The sequence below is a fragment of the Parambassis ranga genome, chromosome 21 (assembly GCF_900634625.1).
Source record: "Parambassis ranga chromosome 21, fParRan2.1, whole genome shotgun sequence".
Classification (NCBI taxonomy): Eukaryota; Metazoa; Chordata; class Actinopteri; family Ambassidae; genus Parambassis; species Parambassis ranga.
The window spans coordinates 5,749,350-5,771,603 of record NC_041041.1 but is presented as its reverse complement, the minus strand read 5'-3'; the positions used below and the strand labels follow the sequence as shown (position 1 = coordinate 5,771,603).

Below are 22,254 nucleotides of genomic sequence, written 5' to 3'. Positions count from 1 at the left end.
CCACTTCCACTGTCAGGCTTCTGCATTTATGTTGTGGATTTTGCCTTTGTGTGGCCCTCGTCAGCCACCTGAGCCTTTACAGGAAGTAGTGCTCACTGATGAACAGTGAGTGACAATAAACCAGACAAAACATGGAATTCACACTTTTCTGGTTGCACAAAAAGTTCTATTTCTCTAATAGTCTTTGGATTACCAGGGGGTCATGTGATTGTGTGGTGCACAGGAGAAGATCAGAATGTCATTCAGAAACACAAAGTGCTTGAGCATGTCCCGCAGGACATTGTTAACAAGCCTGAAGCACAGCTAGGGTGGTGGTGGACAAGCCAAAGGACAAGAGCTGGAAGTTGGAAGTCAAAAATAAGGGTTTTAGAACTTGCTGTCTATCTAGCTGTCTGAGTCTGTTACCACTGTTGTTTGGCTGGATGATCTGGTGGAAAATAAGAGCTGGGACCAGGAGAAACACAAACAGCCTTTGTACAAACCCCAACAAACACAAAGCTCCAACCTCTTTTTAGGGGTGCACATTAAAAACGTATTATAATAAAATGTAATGCAGAAGGTGTACTCTAGAACTCTAGATAAAATTCATTGCCACATTAAAACACTTTACCTCTAACTTTCAACCCTATACAGTGTACAGTAAAAATATACTCCATAAATACCTGAAGGTCAGAATGAAAAAAAAGTCACTGCATTAAAAACAGAAAATCATATTCAGTTTTATTGTGGCACAAGTCCATCCATTTTCTTAACCTGTATTTTTTTGTGGGGCTACAACTTAACCAAGCTGTCAATGGGCAAAACGTATACCATTCTAACAAACAGCCTCCTGAGGTGCTTATAAATTTCTTTCATTTTCAGTCCATATATGATCGGATTAAAGAGAGGATGGTAGATTACAGTTTGTAGTGACATCACAAAACGGATGATTTTGGGAAAATCAGTGTCCATCCGCAGTAACAGCACATCATACGCACCTAAACAGGAAAAACTAATCAAAACAATCAGGTGAGGTAAACACGTCTGTGTAGCTTTTCTCTTCACCTCTCTGCTGCTGTGATAGGCGACTGTAAATAATCTCATGTATGTAAAAACTACGAAGAGTACAGGGAGAATCATAATAATCACAAAACCTACCAAGCCATATATATTTTGCACAGTTGATTGCACACAGTGAAGTCTGACAATTGTGCTGTTACAAATGATTCCTTTGAAAGTAAAGTTACAAATCGTTTTACTGGCATACGGTATAAGTTGGATTAACACTTCACAAGCAGGAACAAGCCAGGCTAAAGCCAACAACACGGTAACTGTTCTTTTCCTCATGATAGTTGTATATCGCAGAGGTTTACATATAGACACATATCTGTCATAAGCCATGGCTGATAACAGTAAGAACTCTGACCCACCTAAAGAGTAATACATGAAGAACTGAAGGAGACATGCTGAATATGATATGATCTGTTTCTCTGATAAAAAGTCACTCAGCAGCTTTGGGTAGAGAGCTGTGCTGAAAAGAACAGAGTTAATCAACAAAGCTGCAATGAAAATGTACATCGGCTCATGAAGGTTTTTATGCATCCAGATGAGACACACAATGGTACAATTAAAGCACAATATCAGAATGTATGCAGTTAACATGATCACAAAATACAGATATCCGTACTTGTCCACCTCTACATACCCACCAAGAGTGATATATGTTACATTTAGTTTGCTGTCCATTAAAAACACCTTTTTTCGTTTTGTTGTTTCCTCAAACACAACATCCAAAATGCAGACTGTGGGTTTGGTCTTGGCTGGTTTTTATAGCATGAGCCACCAAAGATCTCTTCTAATCATCGCAACAACCTCATTAAACTCCAGAGTCCTAATCACATGGATTTAGATGACCTTGTTTACTGTGATGTTATATTTTTTGTGCCCCTTTAAACACAAGACTTGTCACTGTAGAGATAAACTACCGTAAATAGCGCCCCTTTCCATTACTCCTCTTTCCATCTGTATGTTTAGGCATTCTTTTAAATATGCTTATTATATGCATGTTATATCTGACAAACAACTTCTTGAGTTGGTCACCAGGTGTGTAGACTGTGAGATCATAGAGGTTCTACAAAGGGCAGTCAGGAGTGGGCAGGAGTTCAGTTCTAGCCAAAAATGATAGTCCATGGTAGTGGACATGGTCCCATGGGTATAGAACAAAAAGCACTTTCTCACCAAACCAGTGTTCAAGGACCGGAAAGAAGTATGGACCATTGACAGTCTAAAACTGTGGACGAAGCTTACGTGAAGTCATCTGTTAGTTAGTGTGAAAAGCCATTATGTGTCTCAATGCGAGGCCTCAGGACACTCCAGCCTTCAGCGTGTTGGCAGCATCACAGTCTGTGATGCAGCACCTGTCATTCAAAGCAGTCACACCCATGATTTTCTGCAATTTTAAGTCCTAATATCAATAAAAATAGTGAATTATAAAAACAATATCACCCTTCAATATAGTAGAGGAGACCTTATCAATTCAGACCAAAATCATAAATGATTATAAGAATCATTTCTGCTGCATTTTAACATGGGAATTGACTCGCTTTTGGAGCATGAACTGCAATTTTTAGCACTTATGCATTGACTTTATGACTTCAGGTCTAAGCCGAAAAGGTTGCCGCTTGCCATTGACATGGTGGAAGAACCCATCAACTTGGACACACATATGATGAACTTCACAAGCATGGGTCTTGATGAGGGCAAAAATGCAGCATGTCCTATAATACTCTTGTAGTGGTTTGGTAAACAAGAAAAGATGGTAATATCCCCTGCACCGTGTGACTGTGGTTTTATGGTGTTTATTTCTGACACTGAGGAACTTGAATTGGTCCACACTGCATGCGACCCCCTGTGTAAATAGTTGGCAGTGAGACTTAAAGGTGTCTCCAGTTGATGGCCTTGCAGTTGTCCCTGTATAGACTGGCCACATGTAACTGACACCAAGTAAGAAAAAGACCATCTGTGCAATAAAAAATGTTGGCCACATCGGGGCGCCAGATCAAACCTTATCGTGAATCTGTGCACAAACATTTGTGTTTTCTGCTCAAGCAGCAATCTAAGAAGTGTTAAACATTGCAGTTGATGCCACAGCCAGTACGGACTGGCTCAAAATATGAGTCAATTTTCATAGTTTTATCAACTTTACAGCAGAAATAAACATGTTTACAGCCTGGTACAAAAACTGTACATGGGGTGATTTTTTTATATAACTGAATAGGTTTAATTATATCCAGACATAAAAATACATGTAATTATGGGCCTGACTGCTTTGACTGACAGGCATGTGCTGTATCGCAGTGCAAGCTTTTCAGAAACTAATGTGTGATGTCACGGAAGCTTCATCCATAGTTTTTTACTATGGGTTCTACTCAGTTGAGAACATTTTGTAACAAGTTGGCACAAGAAAAAAAATCTTTAAGGATCTCTGTATCAGAGCTGTAGGCTGTAAAATGAAAACCTTCAAGTTCAAAGTGAGATTTTAGAAAGAGATAACAAAAGTGTAGGAAAAGATCTTACAGTGTATAAAATGTGTACATCGTCATATCTGCATACAAAGTGACTCAGATATAAGTGGGTTTTGTGTAAATGCTGGTATCAGTGCCAACATATTTGAAATAAGAGGTCATTTTATAACAAAAGACAGCATCCCCCATCATTTACTTCACTGTCAGCTAACATTGATCAGTCTTTACATCAGCCTTTGTCATGCTGATCTGAAGTCATTCTGAAGTCCGCCATGAGTCACTGTTCAGTTTAGTCTGTGTAGTCAGTGTTAATAAATTAAACCATTCTAACGAACAGCCTCTTGAGATGTTTATAAATTTCTTTCATTTTTAATCCATATATGATCGGATTAAAAAGAGGATGATAGATTACTGTTTGTAGTGACATTATAAAACGGACAATTTGAGGGAAATCAGCTTCCATTCGCAGCAATAGTGCATCATATCCAGCCAAACAAGAAAAGTTGATTAACACTATCAGGTGAGGTAAACAGGTCTGTGTAGCTTTTCTCTTCACCTCTCTGCTGCTGTGATAGGCGACTGTAAATAATCTGACGTATGTAAAAAATATAAAGAGCAGAGGCAGAAGCATAACATTCACAAAAACAGCCAAGCCGTATATGTTTTGCACAGCTGACCTCACACAGTAAAGTCTGAAAAGTGTACTGTTACATATGATTCCTTCAAAAGTAAAGTTACAGATTTTTTTATGAACATTCATTAAAAGCTGCACCGTGAATTCAAGTGCAGGCAGAAGCCAGGATACAGCCAAGAAAATACTGACTGTTCTTTTTCTCATGATAGTTGTATATCGCAGAGGTTTACATATAGACACATATCTGTCATAGGCCATGGCTGCCAACAGCATGAACTCTGACCCACCTAAGGAATAGTATACAAACCACTGAAAGAGACACGTTGAATATGTTATGACCTGTTTCTCTGATAAAATGTCATATAGAAGCTTTGGGTAGATGGTCGTGCTGAAAATAGCAGAGTTAATCAACAAAGCTGCAATGAAAATGTACATCGGCTCATGAAGGTTTTGCATCCAGATAATACACACAATGGTACAATTAAAGCACAATATCAGAATGTATGCAGTAAACATGATCATGAAATAAAGATATCTGTACTTGTCCACCTCTACATACCCACCAAGAGTTATATATGTTTCATTTAGTTCACTGTCCATTTAAGTTGGGTGAAGAGAAAGATTTTTAAAGATTATATCATCACATCATACACAAAACCATCTGATGTGATGTGGATGATTCTAAAGATTTAGAAAAGTGGATTAGGTGCTGACTTCTTTTATCGGCATGAGTCACCCTCTATGGATCTCATTAATCACCTGAACAACTTCCTCAAACTCCAGAGATCTGAACACACTGGTGTTTATGGCCTTGTTTAGTGAATGTTACTTAAACTTCTTAAAGGGGACTATCTTTGTATAATGGCTGCTCATGAATAGAAAGCGTTGACATGTCAATAAATATTTGTTAGAGAGTATTATTCCTTGTGCTTTCACTCCTAAATCCAAAAGCACTAAGATTAAGAAAGATAAAGAAAACCTTTTTGAATCCTAATGAATTATAAGCAATTCTTCACTAAGTCCAAGTGAGTTTGTTTAAAGTCTCTCCACCAGTGTCAAATGTGATGCTGCTCACTGTTGTCATGGCAACACAAAGACTGCTCCATGAGAAAAATCTCATCACAGTTGCAAAATGTGGCAGTTTCTAATATGTATTTTATTCATTCAATGACAATAATAATAGTTGTCAGTTCAATCAAGTGATTAATGTTTCATATCCACAAACAAATGATGTGATGCTGTAGAGTGTCAATAAAACAGAATGCACATTTTCCCAGACATCTGATATTTAATAACAAATAATACAGAGACAATAGGCCAGACAGTTTTGTGTTCATTTTCACCTTTGTCCTATTACATTATTTATGATGGCATGTGTAATATCATATTTTTACCCATAATACATCACCAACCATTCCCCAAGATATGATCTGGAGCTTTAAGCCTAGGTCTGATCAGCTCACTTTATTTCTTTTAAATCCTCACAGCTCTATCTGGACAATGCAGACCCTCTATAGTAATGAACACAAGAGAAACAGAAACATATGTGGGAAATCAGTGTTGATGAAGGGCCACCACAGTCTCATCTCCTCCCCTCTCATTCCAGCCATTTTTCCATGTGCATTTCATAAGATACATTATTTGATTATGTAAGCATCTTCTGAAAACATTTCTTTGACAATAAATACTTCATTGCTATTACATTTAAACAACTGTAGAGGGGGTGTATATCTGATGATGTATTAGTTTGTCTTACCTTGACAGAAAAGCCTCTTTATGTGTTTAGAAATCTCTTTCATTTTCACTCCATATATAATGGGATTTAAGATAGGGTGATACAAGATGACTTGTAATGTCATTATCAATCGTAACATTTTTGGAAAATCTGCTTCCACTTTCACAATAATGACATCATATGTAACCAAACAGGAAAAGTTAATTAAAACCAGCAAGTGAGGTAAGCAGGTCTGTGCAGCTTTTTTCCTGACTTCTCTGTGACTTCGGGATGTTATTATAAATATCTTTGTGTATGTAAAAAGTATGAACACAACAGGGAGTATTGTAACATTGACTAAAACAATCACACCGTATGCAGACAGCACTCTGGAACTCACACAATGGAGGTTGTAAGCTGAGTTGTTGCAAAAGATTCCTTTCAAAATAAAGTTACAGAGCTCGGTTTTAGCGCTCAGTGCAACTGGCACTGCAATCTGACAGGCAGGGACCAGCCACGCCGAGCCCAGGATGATGTTAACTATTGCTTTTCTCATGATGTTTGCATATTTCAGAGGTTTGCATATAGACACGTATCTGTCATACGCCATGGCCGCCAACAGTAAGAACTCTGAACCATTTAAAGAGTAATATAAAAAACACTGAAAGAGACAGGCTGAGTAAGATATGACCTGTCGCTCAGATAAGAAGTCAATCAGAAGCTTTGGGTAGATAGTCGTGCTGTAAAGAACAGAGTTCAGAAGCAAAGCTGCAATAAAAATGTACATTGGCTCATGAAGGTTTTTGTGCATCCAGATGAGGAATATGATGGTTAAGTTGCAGCAGAGTATCAGAATATAAACAGTAAACATGATCACAAAGTAAAGAAATCTGTATCTGTGCACCTCCACATGCCCACCAAATGTTATATATGTTGCATTGAGTTCCACATCCATACAGACAGTGATAGACTAAGACAGATTAATATACATACAGCAGCTCCACTTTGATGATTGTTTTAGTTACAGTTACCTGAACGCAGTGCATGCTCACCTTCACATTAGACTCCGTCAGTGTTTTTATTAGACTGCATCACTCTCAGCGGATCTCATTAAACTCCACTAAGAGCTGCTCACAAACAAACATGTCGATCAAACACTGGTGTAAGGTACACCACCAGGGTCAAAGGGTTAGAAGGTTTCATGGGACCCACAAGGTTTACTGGTGACCCTGTTGTGCTCTTCAGTAACTATCAGAATAACAGAACGCTGATTTGTGTGTGTGTGTGCAGTTGAAGATGAGCCACTGATTAGGTAAAACAACAATAGTTCAATAGTTTATATTTTTTGTGCATTTTCAGTAACATGTAGGTGCTATTTCTCTTGGGTCCTTTAATACATATAAGCTGTTTAAATATAAAGTAACAGATGTGGTCTGGATCTGAATTATTACATAGCAAGGCACAAAGTGTGAATATAGACAATGAGACTAATGCAAATGTCTTAATAACAAAGTTTTACCAGAAATATCAAGGGCTGTTGGGCTAAAAAATAAATTAATCACACCGGCTGAGATGTGTCTTTGTTGTGCTTTAGTCACAGAACTCATCTCTTCACATCTGTCTATAGAAAAATAAATGAGCAAATCCCCATTAATGCACTTTGCCTGGAAACAACAGCCTCTTGAGGTGTTTAGAAATTTCCTTCATTTTCAGTCCATATATGATCGGATTACAGAGAGGGCTGTAGATCACTATTTGCAATGTCATGACTAAACGTGCAGTTTTGGGAAAATCTGATTCCAGTTTGACTATAATGACATCATAAGTGAGCAGAAAAGAATAGTTGATTAAAACCAGCAGGTGAGGTAAGCAGGTCTGTGCAGCTTTGGTCCTGACCTCTCCACTGCTGCGATAAGCTATTATCAGTATCTTTGTGTATGTAAAGAATATGAAGAGCATAGGAAAAAGTGCAATGTTAAATAATACAACACCACCATATACTGACAGCGCTGTGGAACTCACACAGTAAAGAAGGTACATAGAATTATTGCAAAAAATCCCCTTCAAAGTAAAGTGACACAGTTTGCTGTTAATATTTAGTGCGACCGGCAACACAATGTGACAAGCAGGCACCAGCCAAGCTAGAACCAGGAAGACGCACACCGTCGTTTTCCTCATGATGGTCGGATACTGCAGGGGTTTACAGATAGACACGTACCTGTCGTAGGCCATGGCTGCCAGCAGTAAGAACTCTGATAAGCTTAAAGTATAAAACAGAAAAATCTGGAGGAGGCAGGTTTGGTAGGATATGATCTGTTTCTCTGATAAAAAGTCAATCAAGAGCTTTGGGTAGATATTAGTGCTGAAGAGAACAGAGTTCAGTGACAAAGCTGCGATGAAAATGTACATGGGCTCGTGGAGGTTTTTGTGAACAATAATGAGACATATTATTGTAGCATTACAGCAAATTATAAGTATATATGCAGTAAACATGATCAAGAAATAAAGGTATTTGTATCTGTGCACTTCTATGTGTCCACCAAGAATTATGTATGTTACATTTGATCCAGCATCCATTAAAATACAATATAACTGAATGGTTTATAATAAAGTAGACAAGCCTGAATTATGGAGTCTCTCATTTTCTCTGATAAAATGTCATATAGAAGCTTTGGGTAGATGGTCGTGCTGAAAATAGCAGAGTTAATCAACAAAGCTGCAATGAAAATGTACATCGGCTCATGAAGGTTTTGCATCCAGATGATACACACAATGGTACAATTAAAGCACAATATCAGAATGTATGCAGTAAACATGATCATGAAATAAAGATATCTGTATTTTTCCACCTCTACATACCCACCAAGAGTTATATATGTTTCATTTAGTTCACTGTCCATTTAAGTTGGCTGAAGAGAAAGATTTTTAAAGATTATATCATCACATCATACACAAATGACACACATGTGATGTAGATGATTATAAAGATGTAGAAAAGTGGATTAAGTGCTGACTTCTTTTATCGGCATGAGTCACCCTCATGAGACCCATGGATCTCATTAATCACCTGAACAACTTGATCTCTGAAACTCCAGAGATCTGAACACACTGGTGTTTAAGGCCTTGTTTAGTGAATGTTACTTAAACTTCTTAAAGGGGACTATCTTTGTATAAAGGTATGGTGCTCATGAATAGAAAGCATTGACAGCAGTCAATAAATATTTGTTAGAGAGTATTACTCCTTGTGCTATCACTCCTAAATCCAAAAGCACTAAGATTAAGAAAGATTAAGAAAACCTTTTTGAATCCTAATAAATTATAAGCAATTCTTCACTAAGTCCAAGTGAGTTTGTCTAAAGTCTCTCCACCAGTGTCAGATGCTGCTCACTGTTGTCATGGCAACACAAAGACTGCTCCATGAGAAAAATCTCATCACAGTTGCAAAATGTGGCAATTTCTAACATGTATTTTATTCATTTAATGACAATAATAATAGTTGTCAGTTCAATCAAGTGATTAATGTTTCATATCCACAAACAAATGATGTGATGCTGTAGAGTGTCAATAAAACAGAATGCACATTTTCCCTGATATTTAATAACAAATAATACAGAGACAATAGGCCAGACAGTTTTGTGTTAATTTTCACCTTTATCATATTACATTATTTATAATGGCATGTGTAGTATCATATTTTTACCCATAATGCATCACCAATCGTTCCCCCAGATGTAACCTGGAGCTTTAAGCCTAGGTCTGATCAGCTCACTTTATTTCTTTTAAATCCTCACAGCTCTATCTGGACAATGCAGACCCTCTATAGTAATGCACACAAGAGAAACACAAACATATGTGGGAAATCAGCGTTGATGAAGGGCCACCACAGTCTCATCTCCTCCCCTCTCATTCCAGCCATTTTTCCATGTGCATTTCAGAGATACATTATTTGATTATGTAAGCATCTCTTGAAAACATTTCTTTGACAATAAATACGTCATTGCTATTACATTCAAACAACTGTAGAGGGGGTGTATATCTGATGATGTATTAGTTTGTCTTACCTTGACAGAAAAGCCTCTTTATGTGTTTAGAAATCTCTTTCATTTTCACTCCATATATAATGGGATTTAAGATAGGGTGATACAAGATGACTTGTAATGTCATTATCAATCGTAACATTTTTGGAAAATCTGCTTCCACTTTCACAATAATGACATCATATGTAACCAAACAGGAAAAGTTAATTAAAACAAGCAAGTGAGGTAAGCAGGTCTGTGCAGCTTTTTTCCTGACTTCTCTGTGACTTCGGGATGTTATTATAAATATCTTTGTGTATGTAAAAAGAATGAACACAACAGGGAGTATTGTAACATTGACTAAAACAATCACACCATATGCAGACAGCACTCTGGAACTCACACAATGGAGGTTGTAAGCTGAATTGTTGCAAAAGATTCCTTTCAAAATAAAGTTACAGAGCTCGGTTTTAGCGCTCAGTGCAACTGACACTGCAATCTGACAGGCAGGGACCAGCCACGCCGAGCCCAGGATGATGTTAACTATTGCCTTTCTCATGATGTTTGCATATTGCAGAGGTTTGCATATAGACACGTATCTGTCATAAGCCATAGCTGACAACAGTAAGAACTCTGAACCATTTAAAGAGTAATATAAAAAACACTGAAAGAGACAGGCTGAGTAAGATATGACCTGTCGTTCAGATAAGAAGTCAATCAGAAGTTTTGGGTAGATAGTCGTGCTGTAAAGAACAGAGTTCAGAAGCAAAGCTGCAATAAAAATGTACATGGGCTCATGAAGGTTTTTGTGCATCCAGATGAGGAATATGATGGTTAAGTTGCAGCAGAGTATCAGAATGTAAACAGTAAACATGATCACAAAGTAAAGAAATCTGTATCTGTGCAACTCCACGTGCCCACCAAATGTTATATATGTTGCATTGAGTTCCATACAGACAGTGATAGAATAAGAATGATTAATATACATACAGCAGCTCCACTTTGATTATTGTTTCCGCAACAAGTGTGCAGTGTGTGCTCAGCCTCACAAACATTAGACTATCAGTGTTTTTATTAGACTGCATCACTCTCAGCGGGTCTCATTAAACTCCACCAAGAGCTGCTCACAAACAAACATGTCGATCAAACACTGGTGTAAGTTACACCACCAGGGTCAAAGGGTCAGAGGGTTCCAGGGTGCCCACAAGGTTTACTGGTGACCCTGTTGTGCTCTTCAGTATCTATCAGATACTATCAGAACTATCAACTATCAGAATAACAGAACGCTGATTTGTGTGTGTGTGTGTGTGCAGTTGAAGATGAGCCACTGATTAGGTAAAACAACAATAGTTCAAACAAGGCCAGGTCTTTTGGTCTTTTGTTTAACCACCCTGATCTCCTCCCCACACTGAATGTGTGGCTGCACAGCTAAGATGCCACATAAACATGTGTAATATAGATATAATATATTGTTTCCAGTTGTGACGTGTTAGGTCTGGCTAATTCAAAAACAGGCACAGCGGTGAAACTTTGATCTGATCTGATTCTACACTGGCTGAATGACTGACTTCCATCTTTATCTATATCACAATATTATGAGACTGGATGCTTGTGTTTATATTTTTTGTGCATTTTGTGTTATCAGTAACATGTAGGTGCTATTTCTCTTGGGTCCTTTAATACATATAAGCTGTTTAAATATAAAGTAACAGATGTGCTCTGGATCTGAATTATTACATAGCAAGGCACAAAGTGTGAATATAGACAATGAGACTAATGCAAATGTCTTAATAACAAAGTTTTACCAGAAATATCATGGGCTGTTGGGCTAAAAAATAAATTAATCACACCGGCTGAGATGTGTCTTTGTTGTGCTTTAGTCACAGAACTCATCTCTTCACATCTGTCTATAGAAAAATAAATGAGCAAATCCCCATTAATGCACTTTGCCTGGAAACAACAGCCTCTTGAGGTGTTTAGAAATTTCCTTCATTTTCAGTCCATATATGATCGGATTACAGAGAGGGCTGTAGATCACTATTTGCAATGTCATGACTAAACGTGCAGTTTTGGGAAAATCTGATTCCAGTTTGACTATAATGACATCATAAGTGAGCAGAAAAGAATAGTTGATTAAAACCAGCAGGTGAGGTAAGCAGGTCTGCACAGCTTTGGTCCTGACCTCTCCACTGCTGCGATAAGCTATTATCAGTATCTTTGTGTATGTAAAGAATATGAAGAGCATAGGAAAAAGTGCAATGTTAAATAATACAACACCACCATATACTGACAGCGCTGTGGAACTCACACAGTAAAGAAGGTATATAGAATTATTGCAAAAAATCCCCTTCAAAGTAAAGTGACACAGTTTGCTGTTAATATTTAGTGCGACCGGCACCACAATGTGACAAGCAGGCACCAGCCAAGCTAGAACCAGGAAGACGCACACCGTCGTTTTCCTCATGATGGTCGGATACTGCAGGGGTTTACAGATAGACACGTACCTGTCGTAGGCCATGGCTGCCAGCAGTAAGAACTCTGATAAGCTTAAAGTATAAAACAGAAAAATCTGGAGGAGGCAGGTTTGGTAGGATATGATCTGTTTCTCTGATAAAAAGTCAATCAAGAGCTTTGGGTAGATATTAGTGCTGAAGAGAACAGAGTTCAGTGACAAAGCTGCGATGAAAATGTACATGGGCTCGTGGAGGTTTTTGTGAACAATAATGAGACATATTATTGTAGCATTACAGCAAATAATAAGTATATATGCAGTAAACATGATCAAGAAATAAAGGTATTTGTATCTGTGCACTTCTATGTGTCCACCAAGAATTATGTATGTTACATTTGATGCAGCATCCATTAAAATACAATATAACTGAATGGTTTATAATAAAGTAGACAAGCCTGAATTATGGAGTCTTAATCAGAAGTTAAAGTTAGACTGTTCATTTAGAGGTACCAGAATGTGCACGGTGTGTCTTCTGATTACAGAAAACAAACTGTGCGGTGTTTGTGTGATGGTTTTAGTAGACTATGTCCCCCTCCATGGATCTCAGTAACTTCTTCGCCAAACATTGTCGTCAGCATCAAACTCTGGAGGCATAAACCCAGAGGAAGGTGCAGCCATCAGTGTTGTAAACATTTGCTTTTTATATTTAGTGGTCATACTTTTCGGAAGGACTTGATTTGTTTCAGGCCCTGCTGCATGTTTTGTGCTTTTTTATGAATAATTTGTAGTCATGATTCAACACATCTAAACTTTAATATTAAAGGAGTTTTCACCTGGAATATTCAGCTCTGCATGGGTGCTATCGTGCCTGTGCCTTGTAAAATCCATCAAGAACCCCTTTTGTTAATGCTAAGCTAGTTTAGCAGTCTGAACATACTGAACACACAGATGAACAATTTTCACTCACTCGAATGTAAATGTGTAAAAATATTTAATTTAAAGATGCATGTTTTAGTGATTCCTCTTAATGCTTTACTTTACATTTGTACTCATCTAGAGGGAACTATATTCCACTTCATTTATTAAGTTTAACTTCCACTACCATGTTTCCCAGCTCAGGTTACCTGCTGCTGCTCCTGCTCCTCTTACACCTAAGTGAGGCACCAGAAAATGTAGTTTTTAGCCTCCTTGTTTTCCTGCAGCATGACATGGATTTGAAATATATAAATGAATCCAAATCTTACCTAAACTTCTACATCTTAGACGGCACAGACTGATACCTACAAGATGGAAAAAATAATACATCCTCTCTGTGACCTTTATTGATGAGAAATAGCAACACAGGTATGAATGTAATCACTAGACATCGAGGATCTCAGCATCAAAATTTACAGTTATTGAAACACAGACAGACCAACAATAAGCACAGCAACAGTTGCATTGCTTGAAACAGTAAAAGGTGGTGGACATAATTACACAGTGAAGGGATTACAGCTGGAAGGAGCTACTGCCTGAGAGCACATACAGTTAGTAAAACAGTGAGCACGCCCTGTACTCTGTATCTTTACTAGTTAGAACAAATAAAGTAATGGAGAAAAAAAAAAACATTAAAACTTCACAGAGGAAATAACCGTGCAGCCCACATCAGAAGTGGAGTTTGCTCTGATGAACAGCCTCCTGAGGTGTTTGGAAATTTCCTGCATCTTTAGTCCATATATGATCGGATTAAAGAGAGGATGATAGATCACTAGCTGTAATGTCATTATAAATCGTGCAGTATTGGACAGATTGATTTCCAGTCGAGCTATAATGACATCATATGAGCACAGGCAGGAGAAGCTGATTAAAACCAGCAGGTGGGGTAAACAGGTCTGAGCGGCTTTTTTCCTGATGTCTCTGCAGCTCCGATAGGCAGCAATCAGAATCTTTGTGTATGTAAACAGTATGAAAAGCAAAGGAAGAAGCACAGTAGTGAGCACTATAAACGCACCGTATACTATGTAGCTTGCCTGTGATTTCATACAGTAAATTTTGGACATTGCATTGTTGCAAAAAATTCCATTCAAAGTAAAGCTACAGATTTCTAAACTGTTACCCAGCACGACTGAGGGGACAAGCTGGCATGCAGGCAGAAGCCAGGCGAGAACCAGCAAGATGCTGACTGTAGTCTTTCTCATGATAGATGCATATCGCAGAGGTTTACATATAGACACATATCTATCATAGGCCATGACTGACAACAGGAAGAACTCAGAACCGTTTAAAGAGTAATATACAAAACACTGAAGGATGCACATCGAGTAAGACACAACCTGCCTGTCAGATAAGAAGTCAATCAAAAGTTTGGGATAAATAGTTGTGCTGTAAAGAACAGAGTTCAGCAACAGAGCTCCTATGAAAATGTACATCGGCTGATGGAGGTTTTTGTGAATCCAGATGAGACACAGGATGGTAGAGTTGGTGCAGAGTATGAGAATATACACAACAAATGTCACCATGAAGTATAGAAACCTGTATTTGTCCAACTCCACATGTCCAACAAAAGTGATGTATGTTACGTTAAGTCCATGATTTGTTCCGTCCATTATGACTAAATGTTAAATAAGACAAGCAGATAAGAGAAGTGCAGAGAAGCCTGTACCTCAGTCACCTGAGTGTGTTCACTTCAAGTCTGTGAGACGTTTTTATCTGTGTTGATCCTTCTCCATGGATCTCATTAATCTGTTTACATGGCAGTGAGTTAAGTCGATATGTGACGTCATCCAGATTTTCATCATCCTCTAAAAAAGTATTTTCTTTCTTTTTTCTTTCTTCTCAGGTCATGTTAGAGTCATTTGAAGCACTCAGTAAGGTCCTGCTCAGTTTCACTGAGTCTGTGTTTTGTGTCTTGTCCCTAAAGATAAAAATAAAAAATGCTACTTTTATTTCGCAAAGCCATCTGTTTATTTCCACCATTGTTTTATGGTTCTATTAATCTCCACTCTTCATTGGGAACCTGCATTATTTATCTTTTAATGCCGAATTTGCATGAATTGTATATAAATAAATATGTACAATTATAGAAAAATAAATGAATGCTTATTTATGTATTTTTTATAAACATAATAAACACAGCCTGAGGATGGAGTAGGCAGGAAACTTGTGCCTTGTAATATCACATTAGGAAAATAACATATTATTATATTATTATTATAACATATTATTATATTATAGCGATATTTTATGGCAAATGGTGATTAGTGAACGCCTCTGTGATTGGTTGTAAAGCTTCCTGCTTCTATATAAGCCAATAACGCCCAGTTTCAATTTTTTTTTTAATAAAATCTTGCTTACAGCTATTAACCTCCACCCGTTTCACACGACAGTCACAAACAGTACGGCAGTAACTGGATAAATAACGACCACAACAACACACACAACAACGACCAAAAGAAAACACATATGAGGATGTAAGAACCAGCGAGAAGGCGGCGGGGACGTCCTCCAAGGAAACCTCCATTACCGTAAGCAAAGTTACACGACGCTAGCAGTGCTAGCTAGCTTCTGTTTGCTGTCTGCTGTCTGCCCTCTTTGCCGAAACCTCATAACTCACCTCAAGTGTGACTAAAAGTGATTTAGTGAACATTCGCTACATATATTTGGCCGAGTTTATGTAATTTTTGATTAAGACGGCAGGTTTCAGTAGCATGCTAGCTGTTAGCAACTTAGCTGGTTGCGCTAGCTAGCTATCTACATTGATTTTGAAGGTACAGGTGCGACCGAGGTTACACAACAGTTGAACTGTGAACAAAGTGTTAAGACACTGATGGAAGGACAGGTATCAGTATTTGTGAGGGAATTTCAGGCTTCATGGAGAGGTTTCAGTGGTTTTAAGGTGGTAGGTTGCCATGTACATAAGGCTCTTATGTTTGATAACATGTATAAAACCATCTGTTCGTTGTAGTCATAGAACCCCTCTCTAATACTAGTACTGGTCTAATACTGGTTTTGTGTATTGTAGTCGACCCTACTGGACCTCAGTGTGTTAAATAATATTGATAAATTATCATTTTGATCCCATTTGACAGTGAATCTGTTCAATAATATGGTGAAAATACATTATTTGAAAGTCTACACAGCCACTATTATATATATATATTTGAGAATCATGATGTAAACTGGGTACTAGTATTCAGGTTATGTTTATTTAGGATGCAGACAGAGAAACGGTGTTGGTATATTAATATTTGCTGCTTGAGTATTGTCGTCCTATTGTTGCATTTGCTGACAAGTGGTGTAAATGGTTGTGGTAAAGTGGCTTGTTGTATTTCTAAAAAGCCACCAGATGTCGCTGTACTCACTGACATGTTTTTGTTTGTTTTTGTCAGGATCAGCTGCAAGAGTGAAAACTCCATATGGCAGATTGATGGCCGGCAATCACAATGACCTGTTAGCCTGTGTGTATCATATCTGTTCTCTTCATGAGTCCACCATCTAGTGCAGGTAATTTGCAGTTCCCAAAAAACATTTATGGGCGGACTTTATATGGCCTGCAGCTTCTGTCTTAAAATGTGTCAAATCAACAGGTAGTTCTTATTTTTTTAACTCATTGTGTAAAGTTTACGAGATGTTCTGAGCAGACCACGGTCAGCTCGCTCTCTGCGTCGCCACGGTGCGTGACAGTGCTGCAGGGCTTGGACGCTGGTTACAGCAACACAGAGGGCTGTGAAGCTGCACAACACCGGTTCAACACTTTGACACAATTCACCACTACACTAAACATGCTTATGTATACAACGTGCTATCAGAGAGAGTCCACGTTGTACGAGTGAAGGTCTCTGTCTTCTTACTGGCGGCCCTTGCGGCAGCACCACCCATTAGTCCTCTTGTCCAGTCCTCTTGTGCCATCTCTGCTATCAGTTTCTTTTATGTGTTTCTGTCTACATGGTGGTGTTTTTAAAATTCACTGCAGCTGTCTGCAGCGGCCCGATGTGCATGCACACACGCAAACACACGTATATACAGGTGAGCCCACTCCCAGCAGCAGGTAGAGTGTGTATTGTTTGGATCTCTGTTGCTCATGACGTGCTAGTTGGTTTGACTTAACTCCATTGACTATGCTCAGATAAGCCATGGTAATCGGCCTAATGATAATATCAACATAATATCAATAATAATTATAATAATGTAGATGATTGGGGCATTTCCAGTGTTAAATGTTCTTTAGAAATTAAAGTTTATTGATCTTTGAAAGGGTGTACTTGCATTATATGTCATTATCATTAAATTAGTTGAACATGGTCTCAAAACGACAATATTATCGCAATAATTTCTCTTGGCAATTAATCGCCCAGCAAAATGTTGCTGTGACAGGCCTACCTAGTATATCTGTTTGAGAGTGTTAGTGTCACTTTCTTTCCAGATATTAAACACATAGTAACAACTGAGGGATATAACTACCACTAGTTAGGTGTATGGAGTTCAGTCTGTCCAACACTCATGTCATGATCAGTGTACTTAAATATTGTACATGTGCTCACTCTGTACAAGCAGAGCAAGGAAGAATTGTGTATTGAGCAATATTCTCTCTTTATTTAAAGCAAAAACCTGGCCTGTAGGATTGATCAACTACTCCACCAGTGATGGGAAGTAACTAGAAGAAACTACAGAGTTGAATTAAATACATCAGCCACCACTGCCAGCCTTACAGAGCTGAACTTCCGTCAGTACGAAACAAGGCAAGCCACAACTCTGAAAACAAATGTGCAGCAAATTCTGAACTTCCCGTGCATTGGCTGCTGGAGCTGGATGTTGGAGCTTCTTGTCGGACTCTGGTTTCCTCATACACCATCTCCCCTGGCCACCTGAATATGAGCCTTCAACCCAGCAGATCATCATACAGGTTGGTTGTTGATCCTTTAAATTCCTTCTTTTAAATAAGATGGTTTGGCACTCGGCCATAACAATCTCTAATGTTATGACGGATGAAGGGTTAGCAAGCCAATTTATATTCAGAGACTTTGATGACAGTGGTTGTCCTTATTTTGTGATTTGTTTTGTGTTTATAATGCTTAGTGGGTATTAAGGCAGTATATAAGAATGCTATGGTCCATGGGCACAGCCAGTTCAGTTCAGTGTTACAGGAAATCCAGAGGCAGACCAGCCTCACTGCAAAGCTGTTACCTTGGCAATATAGTGTTTCCCATATAGATGTTACATGTTGATATCCCTTACACAGTGAGCCTGTTTCAGCTAACATACAGATGACTTGTGTAGGAATACTTTAAACCATGTGCTACACTAGCTTTGAGCTTCTTTATCTACAGCTGAATTTCAACTTGAAACTCTTATATTACAAACCTACAAGAAAATGTATGGTCCAAACTACAGTTTGTATAGTGAAGTACACTGAAGTACACTGTAAGGTCCGATTCTTGATGCCTGCAGCCTGTAAACTGCTGTTAGTAGTGTTGCATCATCCAGTGTAATTTTCTAGTTTGATTGGTATTTGGTCCACAATGTGGACTCCGGGGTGGACTGCTGTGAAAAATGAATACGTCCTAAACATTGTTCCTGAAACAGATGGGTATTGAGATATATTAGTCTGCTTTTATCACAAGTGGGGACAGACATTATCCTCACTGCGAGGCCAGACTACTATTTCAAAAAATGGTCAAAACATTATCCCTTGTGTACCAATGACTTTTAATGACACCACTTTGTGACATCTGACCTTCTGATCTTGTTTTGTAAGACAGTGTGACAAAGGAAAGTATAGAACAAGAACACAGTACTCTTAGAACAAGATTTTACTACTTCAGTGGATTATTTTAGCATTTTGTGTATAACAGGTGATGAGAGCTTTGTGTTTAGCCAGCTACTGTTACATAAGGCATTTACAATCTTGACTACATAGCTTTCCGATTTGTCCACACACCACTGCAAAGCAAGTTACCAAGTCTTAGTGCTTTAGCTTTACTTACAGAATTACAGCAGCCTACAGCTGACACTAGGATTTTTGAATCAACAGATCCCACAGTTTTAACGTTCCTTTAGTGTCTAATCCTGTTTCTAATTTGTCTCATTTAAGCTTAGTTTTACTATTAATATATCATATATATATATCAAATGTAGTTTTGTTTTTACAACATTCATAGTGTATTCCACCACACAGAACCTTTTGGGCCTTTTTGTTATGAGACCAAAATAACAAGGACGAATCCTCTTGTAACACAGTTTGAAGAAACTGGATGGATTTCTTTTCCTTTCGATGTCGGCAATTTACTTGGCAAAAAAAAAACTTTGTCTTGAGCACTGCCAAAATAAATAAATATTTCTTTGTTTTAAGGGATTACAGGCATAAACATGAGAAAAACCTGCCATAGAGTATATGTTTGTTTTATACAATATTATGTTAAGTGTTAAGTATGAATAAGTCTGAATACATGAATACACCAAAACTACATAGCGAACATGATATGCACACATTAATTCAGTAACTCAATGCACACACAAAAGAATACACAGGAGCTTGTATATGCATTTAAGCACTATAATATAGTGGCAATGTCTAATATCAGGTTATTACTTTATACTAACATATTTAATATATAATATTTTTTTGTAACCTTATTTTGACATGAAAGAAAATTCAGATCTTTGAATCAACAGAGAAAATCTGACAGATAGTCTCTTCAGGTGGTATGATATTTCCTTCATTTTCAGTCCATATATGATTGGATTAAAGAGAGGATGATATGTGATTATATGTAACGTTATAATGAAATGTAGAGTTTTGTTATAATAGATATTTAGTCGAGCTATAATGACATCGTATGAGCACAAACAGGAAAAGCTCATTAAAACCAGCAGGTGAGGTAAACAGGTCTGCGCAGCTTTTTTCCTGATGTCTCTGCAGCTTCGATGGGCTGCTATGAATATCTTTGTGTATGTAAAAAGTATAAAAAGCATAGGAAGAAACACAGTAGTAAGTAGAATAAAGGCACCATAAATTATATACGTCGTTCTTGAGGTCATACAGTAAAGTTTGCTAAGCCCGTTATTACAAAATATTCCATTCAAAGTAAAGCTACAGAGTTTTAAATCGGCACTCATCACGACCGATGGCACAAGCTGACAAGCTGGCAGAAGCCAAGCTAAAGCCAGCAGAATGTTGACAGTTGTTTGTCTCATGATAGTTGCATATTGCAGAGGTTTACATATAGAAACATATCTATCGCAAGCCATGACCAACAAGAGCAAAAACTCAGAACCACTTAAAGAGTAATAAATAAAGCTCTGGATGCTACACAGTGAACGAGACACAATCTGCTTATCAGACAAAAAGTCAATCAGAAGCTGTGGGTAGATATTAGTACTGAACAGAACAGAGTTCATTAACAAAGCGGCAATGAAAATGTACATTGGCTCATGGAGGTTTTTGTGCATCCAAATTAAACACACAATAGTAGAATTAAAGAACAATATGAGAACATATACTGTTAACATGATCGTAAAGTACAGAAATCTGTACTTGTGTAATTCTACATGCCCACCAAAAGTGAGATATGTAACATTAAATCCATCATTAATTTGATCCATGAAAGCCAAACGTCAAGTAACAATAGCAGATTACAGGTATATGACTACAGACTGTTCATTCACTTTGTGTTTACCTGTACAGCTCAAGCCTTCACAAAGTGAACTGTCAGTCCTAGGAAACTATTTATTAGACTATTCTACCCTCCATGGAGTTAAGTAAGCTGTGACTGTGATTAACAAGAAAACAAACTTATCTCAGAAGTCCTGAGGTAGTTGACGTCAGTGAACCTTTACCATAGTTATTCCGGTCAAAACCTTCTATTTTAATGACATTTGTGTGTCATTAATTATGTCATTCTAACCTGCCAATTTGGACTCAAGCAGCCTCTGCTTGTTTTGGTTGCAATACTGTACAGTTTTATATCCACAACTGAAAAGTACTGCTGTTGGCAAGACAAGTTTTCCCTGCTCCCTGCTTGCCTGCTCGCATCGCTTTTGCTCGTCATAGTAGTCTTATAATAAAAAAACTACCAATGGTTGCCACACACTATCTAGTGACAAAGAAACCAGTAACATCACATGTTACTACTTATAGAATTGGTAGACAGGTCTGACGAACTAGAAATTATTGATGTTTTTCTTATTGTTGTACTTACACAAAATAATACAGCTTTAGAAAGTTACCAGGAACATCCTGTTGCATCCTATTATTTGTTAGTCACAACAACTCTCCATTTTCACACTCTGTTGGTATCTCATATTGATGGAACATACCAACATAATTACAAACATAATGATTTATTTTATACTAATCCTTTGCGGTCAATGACTGCCTTAAGTCTGAAACACATGGACATGACCAAATGTGTCCTTCTTTTAAATAACAAGTATTGGCTACTAACAAATTACTGTACCTGATTGTTTATAATAACTTGTTTTTATATGTGTTATGTGCATTGCATACTGGTATTGGAGAATACATGAATGAAAGTAAAGTACCAATCATTGCAGTATGGTGGCTAAACAGACACCTAATCCTTATGATAGCGTTTCAACAATGCAGCTTGGAGAGACTTAAAACTCTCTGAAGTTGAGCATTTGTGTATCATTTGCAATTCTATCATATGGAGGTTGAAAAAGAATAAAAAATTAGAATCATATGAACCTAAGCTTTATATCTTTACTAACTCTTTTTTTACTATTTAAAATGTATTGTAAATACATACATGAATAATAATACTAGTAGAGCAACTTTTTCCGGTTGCACAAATGTGCAGTCACAGTTTCAGTTTTTACATGGGGAATAATGGTGGGTAAGGTAATGCTGTCTGTTCTGTCCTTGTTTGTATTGTATTGAACATATTCATGGTGGTAGCAGTTCAGAGTGTCCAGGGTGTGAGTGGTCAATGTTGATC

At 37.7% G+C, this 22,254-nt stretch overlaps 8 protein-coding genes across 8 annotated transcripts; all 8 read right to left on the bottom strand.

The window, feature by feature from the left end:
* Positions 1-771: 771 nt before the first annotated feature.
* Positions 772-1,728, bottom strand: LOC114426865 (olfactory receptor 10J4-like). Its single transcript, XM_028394524.1, has one exon. It carries the CDS (start codon positions 1,723-1,725, stop codon positions 772-774), a length of 954 nt encoding a protein of 317 aa, XP_028250325.1. The 5' UTR covers positions 1,726-1,728.
* Positions 1,729-3,819: 2,091 nt separating this feature from the next.
* Positions 3,820-4,737, bottom strand: LOC114426863 (olfactory receptor 6N2-like). The gene has a single exon (XM_028394517.1). The coding sequence runs from the start codon at positions 4,735-4,737 to the stop codon at positions 3,820-3,822; it is 918 nt and encodes a 305-aa protein (XP_028250318.1).
* A 1,142-nt stretch (positions 4,738-5,879) lies between these two features.
* Positions 5,880-6,809, bottom strand: LOC114426416 (olfactory receptor 51E1-like). The gene has a single exon (XM_028393807.1). It carries the CDS (start codon positions 6,804-6,806, stop codon positions 5,880-5,882), a length of 927 nt encoding a protein of 308 aa, XP_028249608.1. The 5' UTR covers positions 6,807-6,809.
* A 692-nt stretch (positions 6,810-7,501) lies between these two features.
* LOC114426862 (olfactory receptor 4M1-like) lies at positions 7,502-8,443 on the bottom strand. The gene has a single exon (XM_028394516.1). The coding sequence runs from the start codon at positions 8,426-8,428 to the stop codon at positions 7,502-7,504; it is 927 nt and encodes a 308-aa protein (XP_028250317.1). The 5' UTR covers positions 8,429-8,443.
* A 1,455-nt stretch (positions 8,444-9,898) lies between these two features.
* On the bottom strand, positions 9,899-10,855 carry LOC114426413 (olfactory receptor 51E1-like). The gene has a single exon (XM_028393800.1). It carries the CDS (start codon positions 10,853-10,855, stop codon positions 9,899-9,901), a length of 957 nt encoding a protein of 318 aa, XP_028249601.1.
* Positions 10,856-11,803: 948 nt separating this feature from the next.
* Positions 11,804-12,745, bottom strand: LOC114426861 (olfactory receptor 4M1-like). Its single transcript, XM_028394515.1, has one exon. It carries the CDS (start codon positions 12,728-12,730, stop codon positions 11,804-11,806), a length of 927 nt encoding a protein of 308 aa, XP_028250316.1. The 5' UTR covers positions 12,731-12,745.
* Positions 12,746-13,926: 1,181 nt separating this feature from the next.
* On the bottom strand, positions 13,927-14,904 carry LOC114426859 (olfactory receptor 6N2-like). The gene has a single exon (XM_028394514.1). It carries the CDS (start codon positions 14,902-14,904, stop codon positions 13,927-13,929), a length of 978 nt encoding a protein of 325 aa, XP_028250315.1.
* Positions 14,905-19,927: 5,023 nt separating this feature from the next.
* On the bottom strand, positions 19,928-20,899 carry LOC114426858 (olfactory receptor 6N2-like). The gene has a single exon (XM_028394513.1). It carries the CDS (start codon positions 20,897-20,899, stop codon positions 19,928-19,930), a length of 972 nt encoding a protein of 323 aa, XP_028250314.1.
* Positions 20,900-22,254: the final 1,355 nt, after the last annotated feature.

What these genes read in the sequence shown, in the direction of transcription:
- LOC114426863 (XM_028394517.1), bottom strand. Translation starts at nt 4,737, where the DNA reads ATGGACAGTGAACTAAATGAAACATATATAACTCTTGGTGGGTATGTA.
- LOC114426861 (XM_028394515.1), bottom strand. Translation starts at nt 12,730, where the DNA reads ATGGATGCTGCATCAAATGTAACATACATAATTCTTGGTGGACACATA.
- LOC114426862 (XM_028394516.1), bottom strand. Translation starts at nt 8,428, where the DNA reads ATGGATGCTGGATCAAATGTAACATACATAATTCTTGGTGGACACATA.
- LOC114426859 (XM_028394514.1), bottom strand. Translation starts at nt 14,904, where the DNA reads ATGGACGGAACAAATCATGGACTTAACGTAACATACATCACTTTTGTT.
- LOC114426413 (XM_028393800.1), bottom strand. Translation starts at nt 10,855, where the DNA reads ATGTATATTAATCATTCTTATTCTATCACTGTCTGTATGGAACTCAAT.
- LOC114426416 (XM_028393807.1), bottom strand. Translation starts at nt 6,806, where the DNA reads ATGGATGTGGAACTCAATGCAACATATATAACATTTGGTGGGCATGTG.
- LOC114426858 (XM_028394513.1), bottom strand. Translation starts at nt 20,899, where the DNA reads ATGGATCAAATTAATGATGGATTTAATGTTACATATCTCACTTTTGGT.
- LOC114426865 (XM_028394524.1), bottom strand. Translation starts at nt 1,725, where the DNA reads ATGGACAGCAAACTAAATGTAACATATATCACTCTTGGTGGGTATGTA.